General features: G+C 38.7%; 1 protein-coding gene across 2 annotated transcripts in view; it reads right to left on the reverse strand.

Moving 5' to 3' along the window:
* Positions 1–13,183, reverse strand: part of GXYLT1 (glucoside xylosyltransferase 1) — a 49,510-nt gene that overhangs the window by 30,209 nt on the left and 6,118 nt on the right. Inside the window, exons 2-3 of one of the 2 annotated variants that reach the window (XM_055580868.1) lie at positions 10,402–10,494; positions 1,065–1,236 (exon numbers count right to left, since the gene is read on the reverse strand). In XM_055580868.1, coding sequence (XP_055436843.1) covers positions 1,065–1,236; positions 10,402–10,494 — 265 coding nt within the window. The remainder of the gene's footprint in view (positions 1–1,064; positions 1,237–10,401; positions 10,495–13,183) is intronic. The other variant, XM_055580877.1, reaches the window with a different exon arrangement.

Below are 13,183 nucleotides of genomic sequence, written 5' to 3' on the forward strand. Positions count from 1 at the left end.
TCCTACATAGGTCAAGCATAAAAATCCAAATCAGTTTGAAAGCTTAACTGAATGGACAGAGAGACAGACAGAGATGGTGAAGGCATAATCACCATCACTTTTACTACCATTTCAGAACACAAGGTAATGAGATTTCTGGGGAATTTTCTTTTTTGTGTATGTTCTCCCTTCTATATTTATCTGTTCTCTTCTTCCTGCATAGTAATTTTTTTTTTGTTAAGATAATGCAGTGGTCCTGATTAAGAGTATATTTTCAATCTTCACAAGTAGCTAGATATGGTCACATGACTAAGATCAGACCAATGATATACTAGCACGAACATCCTGTGCGACTTCCAGAAAGTCTCCTTAGAAAGGAGGAGAACACCGTTCTTCACTCCTTTTTCCCTCATGTTGGCTAGGATATGAGTGTGATGACTGGAGCTTGAGCAGCCATCCTGGATCATGAGGTAGAAGTCTTATGTTAAAGATGGCTCAGCTACATGAGAGAAAAAAGAGCAGAATCCCTGAAAACATGGGGCTGCCACGTAACACAGACTACCTGCTTTTATATAAGAGAGAAATAAACTTCTATCTTTTTAAGACATTTTGGGTTTTCTGCCATTACAGCCAAACTGATTGCAACTAATGCAAAACCAAAATAGAAAACCTTACTATCAGAACAAGAAGTCACTTCGCTCCATATTATCAATTAAAAGTTCCCTCCACTCACAACAGAATCAAAACCTTGTCCACACTCTGACTGAGCCACTCTCAAGTCAAGAATGGGAACACAATTAAGACACAAGACTTCTCAGTCAAAACATCCTGGAACTACAGTTAGTAAAACAAAACCTCCATGCTTGGCAAAGGACTAAGTAGGACTAAGCAGCCTAATGCCTTCACAGAGACAAGCCTCCTTCTTACACCCCAGGTCTGGACGCACAGACACAAGTGGCAGCAGGGAGCAGTCCCCACTCTAAGAGGGCAGAGCTGCAGGATAAATATTTTTGTTCAACAACATTTTACTATAGTATATGTTAAATATTCGACTCTACAGACCTGACTAAGTCTCAAATACTTACTATGCCTTTAAAACTATCATGCAGTTGATCTTCAGCAAAAATATGGAACTGAAGAGGTTTGATACTAAAAATGAGCGCTGACTTCAACATGGTTACGGTTTCTTCCAGTCTTTCCCCGCAGGCAACCACGGCTAGGTGCACTCTCTCAACGGGCTGCATTTTCACGCCATACCTGATAGAAAAGATAACCACATATTCCAACAGTTTTAGTACAGGGTAACATGTTAACAACATGGTATTCTGACTGTGTTCAAAGACTTAGGTTTGAACAATAAGGTCCTACTGTATAGCAGAAGGAATTCTATTCAATACCCTGCAATAAACCATAATGGAAAGAATATGAAAAAACATATGTATATAACAAAATCATTTTGTTGACTTCAATTTTTGGTTAGAGATCCTTTCTGTAAAATGTAAAAGGGGATTAGAAATTATATTGTTTAACATTAAGAGTTGTATGTATATATTACTAAGTAGCAGGGACAGGTGGGTGATCAATCATTTTTCTTAATTTTACAGGCTAAAATTATTGCAGTTACATTGCTTATTAGCACAGGACTTTGGAATCTTGAGTATTTACGTTTGCATGTGGCAGAGTGGACCCAGAACTGTTCTCCGAAGAAAATCTTGTTCATGGATATTCCCTCAACTGACGAGGATATCAGAAAAGAGAAAATATGCTAAATAAAATTAAATACAAACAACTGACTATATAAAAAAATGCAGGCTTGTGTGTGTGCTCAGTCATATCTGACTCTTTGCAACCCCATGGACTACAGCCCGCCAGGCTCCTCTGTGCATGGGATTTCCCAGGCAATTACCATTTCCTCCTCCAGGGGATCTTCCCAACACAGGGACTGAGCTCATGTCTTCTGCATCTCTTGCCTTGGGCAGGTGGAGTCTTTACCACTAAGCCAGGTAGGCCCAAATATTAAATTCATACATCTTAATGTTTTAACATTAAACATTTGGAATTATACTATATTTTATCCTTTTTAATAATTATACCAATTATTTATATTAACATGATAAAAAATTAAGCCTGGAGATATATATATATATATATAAAACGTGCTCCTGCTTTTACTGTGGATCTGTCCATTCCTATTAACAAGCTTGTTTGTTAAAGGCCTAGAGACACTTAAGACAGCAGTTGAAACTGATGCTTTTCTGGTCTTACTGGGTTCCTGAGGCCTGAAAACAGGTTCATTTCTCTTGTATACACAATTACTGGTAACTGTCAGCCTTCAGCACAGAATACTCACCTCCTAGAAAAAAAAAAGGGGTGATTTCCTTCCCTGACCCCTCAACTGGGAGACTGAAACTCATAACCTTGATAACTTACCCCTAATGGGCTGATTATTCTAAAGGTGAAGCTCTTTACAAAAAAATAACAAAAACTGCTTTTAAGAAAATGAAACTTCCCCCAGATACCTGACAAAGTTAAACATTATTACACCACTTTGTTAAAGGTGGTAAATGGAGAAGTCACATATAAAGTGGTATTCTTGGAAGAAGAATATTTACTATTCAAGAAATGGTGCTGATATTTCATTCATCAAGTCATTAAGATTATTAATAAGATTAAGATATCAGGTACATATCTTGCCTTTAAAACTTACATCAGTCTACCAGGAACTGATTTTTATGAGTGGTCTGAAGAGGAGACAACTGCACAATTTTGCATGTGGCTATCCAGTCGTCCAAGCTCCTTCTGTTACAGGGTCACAGAGAGGCCAGCCTTTCCCTACCCACCTGCTATGCCACCTCTCTCACACATAAGGTGTAGCCTAAGCCTGGGTCTTTTGAAAGCTCTGTTCTTCTGTACTGATAGCAATTAGAAAGCAACAGCACCTCCTTCCTTGTCTGCACCCTCTATCCATTTCCCTCTTTTCTGTGGAGCCCGTCAGTGTTTAACACTGGATCCCTATCAGAGGGGAGACCACCCACACATTCTATATCTAAACAAGGGCACGTGAACCCAGTTCATCTCTAAGCAGTGGAAGTCACGTAACACAAGCAGAAGCCAGGGCAATCAAGACACACAAAAATTTCAGAGTTCTAAACTATCTCATCTTTCTGATAAATGCCTCCAGATCCTGTTCCTCATGATGACCAAGATTTGAGAATCTATAATGGGCTCGAATTACCCACCTGACCATAACTCAATCCTGTTCCAAAGATAAAATGCCTGGAGACTTAAGAGAGTAAGCAATAACAGGCATGTGCCACTTTGCAGAGAACTCTCTACATACAGAGACAAGAAGCAGAATAAACCTTCTCAAGAAAAACAAGTCAAATGTTCTTCATGGAAAAAAAGTCCCTCTGAGTCAGTCCCAGGGACTCCGGCTCTCAGGTACTGCAGCAAGGCTTCTTCTAATCATACTGCTAGCACTCCTCCCACCAGTTTCTATGAAATTTGCTTTTCTGTTATGTGTCTCTTTTCAGTAAAAGCGTTATACACAGTACATCTAAACTGAGAAGACAAAACATAGTTTGAAGATGTCTCTGCCCACCACCCTGTCCCTAGACCCAGGGATGGGAAGTCACTGCAACTGGACGAAATCTAAAGTAAGCTTCTACACTAGAGGAAGGGATGACTAAAACTTTTGAAGAAGTTAATAGGAAAGTAGCCATTCAAGGAATTTTGATCCCAACCGAATGGTGTTAATATTGTCAGCATCTACAAAAATGTGCTATATGCTATATATTAATCACAGTGTGAATAAGAAAAAACCCCTGTGGATTTAAAGAAATGTTATCCAAAAGGACATTTTAAAGTCAACTCTGTTCTTCTACAGATATATGATCAGAAGATATCCTTCAGATAATTCAAAGTTAATACCTGAGGGTCCCCATGACTAAATTTGGCATCACCTGAACACAAACAGCAATTTTGACAGTAATGAAGGGTAACACATTCTATTAAAAAAACTGAATCAATGGGTCCAAAATGATACTAAGTAAAGGGTAAGGAGGGCAGGGGGAGGAACTCTCCTTTAAAGAAGAATACCAACCAATAAATGTAGAAGGAATGGGAAAACCACAAAAAGCACTATTTTGCATTCACTCTTGTAGTAGATGATTTGAACAGGAGTAATTAATAGATGCTAAAACCACATAGTATCAAGGTGTTATCCCCACACATTACAAAGGGGATAATGATACTGTTACAGTGTAGAAATGTGATACCACCACCATAACCACCTGATCAAACAACCAATTATGTTAACCATCTACCACCAGGTGCCTCCCAACAGCACACCCAAAGGGCACCGGATCTCCATGCAGCATTCCTGCCAAAGATCCCGAATCTGATCCCAAGGGGACAGGCAAGTTCAAACAAAGGAACATTCTACAAAACAAAGGTATCATGTCCTGCCCTGCCCCCCCTTCAAAAAAGTCTGCAAACTGTCCTAGAGAAAAGGGGGACTAAATAGATTTAAATAACTGGATGTAATGTATTTTCCTTGACTGGGTTCTGAATGGGAAAGAAAAGATATAAAATTCATTAATAGGTAAATAAGGAGATATGAATACATATAAATGTATTGTAAATGTATATGTAGTATATAAATATAATATTATCAGTGTTTGAAGCAGGAAATGGCCACCCACTCCAGTGTTCTTGCCTGGAGAATTTCATGGACAGAGGAGCCTGGCAGGCTACAGCCCATGGGGTCACAAACAGTTGGACATGACTAAGCAACTAACATACACATACTGTCAGTGTTAAATAAACTGAAGTGCCAATTTTGTTATGGTGAAATTGGAGAATACCCGTGTTCTAAGGCAATACATGTTCTTAGGCAAATACAAAAATATGTGTCATGGTGGTGGTGATTTAATCTCTCAGTTGTGCCTGATTTTTGTGACTCCATGGACTGTAGCCTGCCAGGCTCCTCTGGCCATGAGATCTTCTAAGCAAGAATACTGGAATGGGTTGCCAGTTCCTTCTCCAGGGGATCTTCCTGACCCAGGGATCGAACCTGCTTCTTCCACATTGCTGGTGGATTCTTTACTGCTGAGCCACCTGAGACGCCCATGTGTCATAATGGCTGTTGCTCAAATGGTTCAGCCACAAACAAAGTGGCAAAATGTTAGTAACAGGTAAATATCCAGTGACGGATAAGCGTGCCCACTCTGCTGTTCTTATAGCCTCTGTAGATGTGAAAACTTATCAAGGTAGAAAGTTGAGAGGAGGAATCTAGAAAAAAAAGTTAACACAATGTTTTAGATGAAAATTCTAATATAAAGACTGTAAATAGACTTACAAGCATTAAGAACAGACTTATTTTAAGTAACATTCCTGTTATAAAGGAATAACTTTCCCTCTCTTTTTAAAAAATTAGGCCACACTGAAAGCTTCCAGTGTGTTCTTCTAGCCTATAATTAAACTAGTGTTTTCTCTATAAAAGAAAACAATGTACAATAAGATTTAGACTAGGAATTAGCATTATAACGAAGTACATGAATTCAACGTAAGTAAACTACATTTCTGGTAACATTCTCCTCAAACTAAAATAGTAACTACCATGAACTAATTTTTAAAATTTGCAGTTGAACAAAACTGGAAAACTCTACTCAGAAACACTAATGATAATTTCCTTAATGTGTAACCTTTTAAAAAAAAGTTTTTCCTCTTACTATAGAGAAAAAGAGTTGTAGTGAATTATCATACTAGGTAAAACTACTTTAAAGGTTGTATATAAATCACTTTTGGAAAAGGGCATGGCAACCCACTCCAGTATTCTTGCCTAGAGAATCCCATGGACAGTAGAGCCTAGCAGGCTACAGTCCATGGGGTCGCAAAGAGTCAAACACAACTGAAGCAACTTAACATGCAGCACGCATAAATCACTTTTGGGACAAAATACAATTCTTTGCAAAAAAACTCTTTAAGGTTTTATGTAAAGTATTAAAAAATCTAAAAATTCAATATGAAGTATTAACTGTTAAAATACAATTTAAAAGAGTCTGTAAAAATATACCTCTTAAAACTAGTATGGAACCATTCAAGATAACAGTTCAGGTAGTAAATACACAGACACTATGAACTGAAAATCAATTCCCATCATAAAGAGAAAGATTAAATATTTTAAAAGCTCAAGTCATTTAATAATATTAAAATTAAGAGATTATATAATGAAAAGATAACTAAAATTTTAAAATTAAACAGATTAAACATTTGTAATCAATGTCAAAAGTAGAGTATATTCTTCTTAGAGTTCATAAAGTAAGCATTAAAAACCAAACAGGTAAATATCAATACAGACAATGCCAACAAAACTTTTAAAAGATAAACAAATACAGAAATATATTCAAGAAATAATCAATGAATATAAACCAATAATAAAATATCATTTTACTCTAATAGGTGGCAAAAATTATAATTCCCAATAATGAATGCTAAAGTTATGGTGATACACAATGCTGGGGCAGGCTTAAATCTGTATAATTTTTAGAACACAGGGATTATCCATTCTTTGTAATATCTGAACTCCTTTCACATGCTAGACACAGGATTAGCCAGAAAGCCACGATCCGAACCTTATACAATTTACAGCCTGTTGTGAAGAACAGATTTTTTAAAGATTTAAACAGAAAGCATGGTAACTGCTTAACTAGAAAACAACTGAGGTTGCTAAGAGGGCTTACTACACAAGCATCTAGCCTTAAGTCTGGAAGTGCTGGGGGAAATTATTACTAGTCGTTTACTGGTTGCCGAGCACCTGGCTAAATAATGGGGCTTAAATAATGAGCAACACTTGCTGTCCGCCTACAAAGCCAGCACTTCTTGAAATGGGTAACAATTCACAACCACAGGAGATGCAGCAGGTACAGTACATGAGAGGATACAGAGAAGGAACAAGAGGTGGGCAGGGAGTGAGATCACAGTGGCTGGATGAGCAGTGATGGCATGGGAGTTCAGGCAGAGAAAGGAGGGGGCCGGCAAGAGCGCGGGCAAGAAAGGAGACGAGCAGGAATAGTCACTGTGGACTGACACACACAAAGTCCACCACGCGTGAAGATACAAAACCCAGACGAGGGGAGGCGTGATGAGCCAGAACGAATCAGCAGGTAAAAATCACCCCAGCGCAGCTGCAAACACGGCTCGGGAGCTCAGGAAAGAGCTCTGGACTGAAGAGACCAATTAAACAGGTGATCCCGTGACCATCCAGGGAGCAGGAAAAAGAGCAGAGTCCTAAGGAGTCCAGAGGCAGAGAGCAACAAACCCTGGGACATTGGTCTCAAGAGCCAGAGATGGAGACAGCACTGAAAGGAAGACAGAGGAAGAGGTAACAAGGAAGCAGACTAGGCCTCGGAACAATTCCGACATCAGAGGTGACCTCGGGTCAGAAGCGGGTGCTGCTCACAGTTGAGGTGTGAAGGTGGCTTTTGTTTTTTAAGGAAGTAAAGCCAGAAGACACTCTTATAAATGCTTGTTGGTGAAGAGAAAAAATAAAGGAAGGATGCTTGACGGGAAAGGGCTGGAAGCAGGTGCTGTAGGGACTTCGTACTTGTTGTTTGAAGCACAGAGGAGGGAGACGAGGTGTGAGCGCTGGGGCACAGTCAGCCAGCAAACACTCAGATGCAGATACAAATTACCAAAAGCACATGCACGAAATGGACAAAACACGTGGCGATTTGGGCTTTTTTATGTTACTTTTAGCAGTCCATGGGGTCCCAAAAAGTCAGACAGGATTGAGCCACTGAACTGATGTTACTTTATGATCATAGTATAATAAATCAATTGGGAGGAATTAATCCTCCAGAGAAGATCAAAATATACAAAGAATTCAAACTGGGAACTCTGAGACAAGTCTGAGGAGGAGAAAACAGTGCCAGCTGAGGGCCCACTGCTGCCAGACAAGACGGGAGTCCTAATGTTGGCAGAGGGGATTTCCAAGATGCTCTCCTAGGTGGGTGGAGAAGCTCTCGAGTCAGGCCAAAATGCAGTGTTAATTAAATACTGAAATGGAGCATGAGAATGACACAGCAGCTGTATAGCACTTTGGCCTGTCTGCCAGTGTGAACAGGCCAAGTAAATACGGGATTCCCAAGTTTAAAGCAAGAAACTAGGCGTGCTGGACTGCAGCATGCAGGCCTGCAAGCCTGTACTTGCTCAGTTCCAAGACAGGAGGGGGAGGTTGGAGTCAGGCGACGGGGACATCAGTGGCTTAATGGACAAGGGGAGTTTACACATAGGAGGCAAGGCCCTGCAGCAACACCCCACCGTGTGCAGAGGACAGGGCAGCAGTGTCTGCTTCTGGGGAAGGAAAGATCACCAGTTATCGAGAACTGACCTCAGGTTGGCTCGCTGGTTACCAGGGAAACCAGCAGAAGGGTAGGCCTCTTACCATCCCTTTGATAAGCTATCATAGAGATGTTCTGATTTAAGCGTTAGAACACTCACTAGTCCGTTTAGGGGCAAGTACGCAGGAAGGTCAGTCACGTGAGTAGGGTGAATGTGAAGTAGGCACCGGTGGAGAGGGAATGTACATAGAGCAAGAGAACAAGCCATCTTGGGTAGCCTGATCATACACTAAGTTTAAAGAGATTTTACATAATGATATGATACACGTAACAGTATGTTACAGTAATATGTACATATACATATATGTACACATACAGTAATATGCACACATACATCTAAAACGGTTTCAGAATTACCCTTTGGATGTATAACTTTTAAAATCTCCAATTTAGGATGGTAAAAAGCACAAGGTTTGCAATATCATGTATCCATCCACATGGAATTCCTTCCAGGGAATACATGGGAGTGTTGGGAAAATAATGAGTTGGAGAGGCTCAAACAAAAGGAATATTGAGCAGAGCTCCAGGATTCAGATTAGGTCAGCTTCTCTAGGCTGCTCCTGCAGTAAAGGAGTAGGAAGATTATTACTCATGCCAGAACTTACAAAAGGGTCTGGGTTGTATAAATTGGAGAATACAGGGGCTTTCAAGCTTACCCAGCTTCCAGAGTGAATAGATTTATGTCACAAGACCAGAGATAACAAGTGAAGCTTGTCAATACTCTATTCATTAGCCAACTCTTTAAAGAAGGAAAAATATGGAGCTCCTACTCTCCAAAATTATGAACAAGCTGAATGGTAAGATTATCTTAAAAATTTAGTTTTATTTAAAAGTTTACATAATCTGACTTGACTGACTCGTATTAGAATTTCATTCATCGAATCTTTTCCATAGCAACCAGATTAAAATATCTGATTTCAACGATTTCTTCCCAGTTGTTTGTAGGCTGCATAATATATCTGGACTATAAGAATTTAAAAATATACACTACTAGTATTGATTAAGAATGCAGTTCTTCCCACCTGGAATATGTCACCTCCTGTCCTAAGCCTGGCTAATTTCCTGTTCATCATGTAGTCAACCCCTCCAAAAAGCCTTCCTTGATGCCTTAAGATAATTCCATCTGATTACCACCTGCTTCTTCCATCATCTTGGCTATAACTTGTCACCCTCTACTATAATCTCAGATCTGAAGCTTCCATCAGAATGTAAGCTCCAGAAGGACAGGGCCCTGTTAACCAGACTCAGTCTGATTTTTACCATCTAGCACTGTGCCCGGCAAATGGAATGAGTAGAATTAAACTTCAAATGAATCACAAAAAAATGTTACTCTTGGGGAGGGCATTCCCCTGCCACTATCTCAGAGTCTGATATTCCATTTCTACCAACACTTGTTTCCCTCATTGAGGGTTAGAAGCAGGAGGTACCAGAGTCAGCCAACCCTGTGCCTTCATTATCCTGATAAGTTAACAAAGCCACACTCCTCAAAAACTTTTTTAAAAAGGGTCAATAAACGTTGTCACATCACTTGCTTCTTCATTATACATTTGTCTTTTTCCTCCCATTCCCAAATATTCAATCCCTCTGCTAATGACCAACTTAACCCTGCCCCAGTTGTCTCCATCTACCTACAAATGTTTTTTTAGTACACCAGCTTTAAATTAGATAAATGCCATATGCCTGCAAATGTCAGTGGAAGTCTATATTCAATATCTGTTAATCATTTTATCACCTATTACCTAAAATTAGACCATAAATTGTTCTATGAACAATGGTTTATCTTAATAACATCTAAAAAATTTTAGAGCATTTCACGCAAAGTATGGATTTAAATATTAGTCGTAACTACTTCAAAGTGGGAAAAAAAAGAAAACCTAATCAGAAAATGAATTACTTACTTTTATGATAATGTTAGAAGACAAGAAAAGAAACCTTCTTCTGACCTGTTACAGTTAAAAATGTATTATCTACTATCTGATCTTACCTACACTGATCTACCAATTAAATATTAAGTGCCTACCTAAAGGCCGCTTCCCAAAAGCAGTTCATTCCACAAACATCAGAGGGCAGCATCCAATAGGGATTCCAGTAACACAGAGAGAACTCTTTACACCTAACAGAGTGAGACAGAAACCTATGTGAGTATTCAGGCTTAAAACTAACAAGAAATTTACTCAATAACATAAAAACGTACTGTTCTATTTTACAGCAACAAAACTGCAAATCCAACCTGCTATGGTAATGAGGATTTCTGGAAATTGATTTCTCCCTTAGGGTACCACTATTTTAAACAGAACTGTGTAACTTTTAGGCAGAAAATACTACAGACTGGAACAGTGTTTTAGTCATGAATTCTCTAATATAATAAGATCTCCTTCTCAGATGACACAGAAAATACTGGAATACTTCTAAAATTTTCCTTCATGACCTGCACACATCCCCCCTAGAAAAAAAAAAAATCCATTTCAGCCAAACAAAACATCTGCTATCCTGAGGCAAAATTTAAGCCACAAATGCTGGTAGAAAGGAAAAAGATCTTTAAACGCTTTTAAATTAATCTTGAATCCAAGTTACACATATGATGTTTTAAGTGGGACATAAGAAATCATGCTGATATTCACAGTTCTGTTTCACTTTTCTACACTTATCTCAGCTTCACTGTATTTCACAAGCTAAACGGGAGGATCAAATTTCTTCTTGGACTGCAGGTTGGAGCTAAAAAAAAAGAAACCACACAAAACAGCAGCTACTTAACAATACAAAATGTATGTATTTTCATCGTTATTTCTTCTCAAAACAATAGTCTAGCTGGTAATTCAGGACAGTGGAAGCCCGAGTTTACTAAAGCAAGCAAGTATGAAGCCAGAGTCACTAAACCATGTCCCATCATCATGAATTCAATTAAGTGACTATTCTTACAGTGAAAGGTCTATGAAATGTCATATTTGCAAGATCTCTGAGTCCACCTCTCACAAATGCCAACAGGTTAAGACAGGGGGGTTTCAGATCCAGGACACACAGTGAAATCACCAGAGACCCCTACACCAGACCTGTTAAATCAGAAACTGTGAAAACAGAGCCAGGCACGCTGCTGCTGCTAAGTCGCATCAGTCGTGTCCGACTCTGTGCGACCCCATAGACGGCAGCCCACTAGGCTCCTCTGTCCCTGGGATTCTCCAGGCAAGAACACTGGAGTGGGCTGCCATTTCTTTCTCCAATGCATGAAAGTGGAAAGTGAAAGTGAAGTCGCTCAGTCGTTTCCAACTCTTAGGGACCCCATGGACTGCAGCCCACCAGGCTCCTCCGCCCATGGGATTTTCCAGGCAAGAGTACTGGAGTGGGGTGCCATTGCCTTCTCTGGGGCCAGGCACTAGATTTTTTTTAAAAAACTAGTAGTTTTTAAAACCCTGCCTAAGTAATTCTGTATACTACTGCACAAAAAACGAGATCAGACTTTTAAATCAATGGGAAAAAACTGACACTGTAATGTGATTTTTCTTGAAAGGGACGGCATTCTCAAGCACGGCATAAAACGTTAACATATCTTAATTTAAATGGTTAATAAATAAGAAAAAGAAAACATGTACAGACCAGTAAAATGTACAACTTGATAAGGAAATTTATGTTTGTCCCCTTCCAGGTGTGGTCACCTACTTTTTAACTTTTGCATTTCCTTAGGCTCGGTGGAAGTGGCAATTACAAAGTTTTTTTTTCCAGACTCAAGAGCTTTCACATCCATTTAAACCTCACAACAACTGTTCAAATAGGTATCCTTATCTTTCAGATACAGACAGTATCAAACCTTTCTTTCAAGCCCACAATTGATTTATAATCAACACCTTTATTTAAGGAAGGAAGCTAGTTATTCCGTCTCCTGTCAAATCTTCCAACAGTAGAAAATGAAAATGAAGTCTCAAGAAAATGACTAAGTCAATTTTTCTGTAAAAATGATTATCTGAAATTATGTATTAACACCATTTTCTGCCTTAACTTGCATTACTCAATCCCTTAGCCCTAAGGAAGCACACATTTATTTTCTGTCTCCATAGATAAATGGAATCATTAGTATGTGGCCTTTTGAGTCTGACTTTTTTTTCACTTAGCTTATTTTCAAGGTTCACCCACTGTAGCACTTATCAGCACATTTCATTCCTTTTAATGGCCAAATAATATTCCCTTTTATAAATGAATGTATATACCACATTTTCTTTATCCATTCTTGAATTAGTGACTATTTGGGTCGTTGATAGTTTTGGCTATTATAAATAATGCTTTTATGAAGACTCATGTACAATTTTAAAGTGAACATATGTTTGCAGTTCTCTTGAGTGTGAGTACGTATCCCTACAAGAGGAATTGCTGGATCATGTAACCACTGTAAACTGATTAATGCAGATGGGAAAAAAATGTCAAGTTTTACCTAAGTTTCTTGACCATAACTCAATGTCAGAAAACACAGTTTATAGGAAGAATGTTTTCTTTCTTTCTTTAATGAAAATATAAAACATATGCATTAGTGATTATACATTTTCCTTATTTAAAAAAAAACAAAACACACATAAAACACTGATGTGCTGATGGCAAGAGGAGACATAATTTACTTAAGTTTTCTATCTCCCAAGCTTACATTCTCTCACTTATGAAAACTTGGTTTTAAAGACTGAAAAAGTAGAAACTCATACTGAGAACTCATTACATATCAGTAACTATCACTACAAACAATAAATTAGGAAAAGCAACTAAACTAGCGATGATAGTATTTGCACTTTCAGGCCAGAAAAAAAAAAACTTAAAAATGTTGG

The sequence above is a fragment of the Bubalus kerabau genome, chromosome 1, assembly GCF_029407905.1.
Source record: "Bubalus kerabau isolate K-KA32 ecotype Philippines breed swamp buffalo chromosome 1, PCC_UOA_SB_1v2, whole genome shotgun sequence".
Classification (NCBI taxonomy): Eukaryota; Metazoa; Chordata; class Mammalia; order Artiodactyla; family Bovidae; genus Bubalus; species Bubalus kerabau.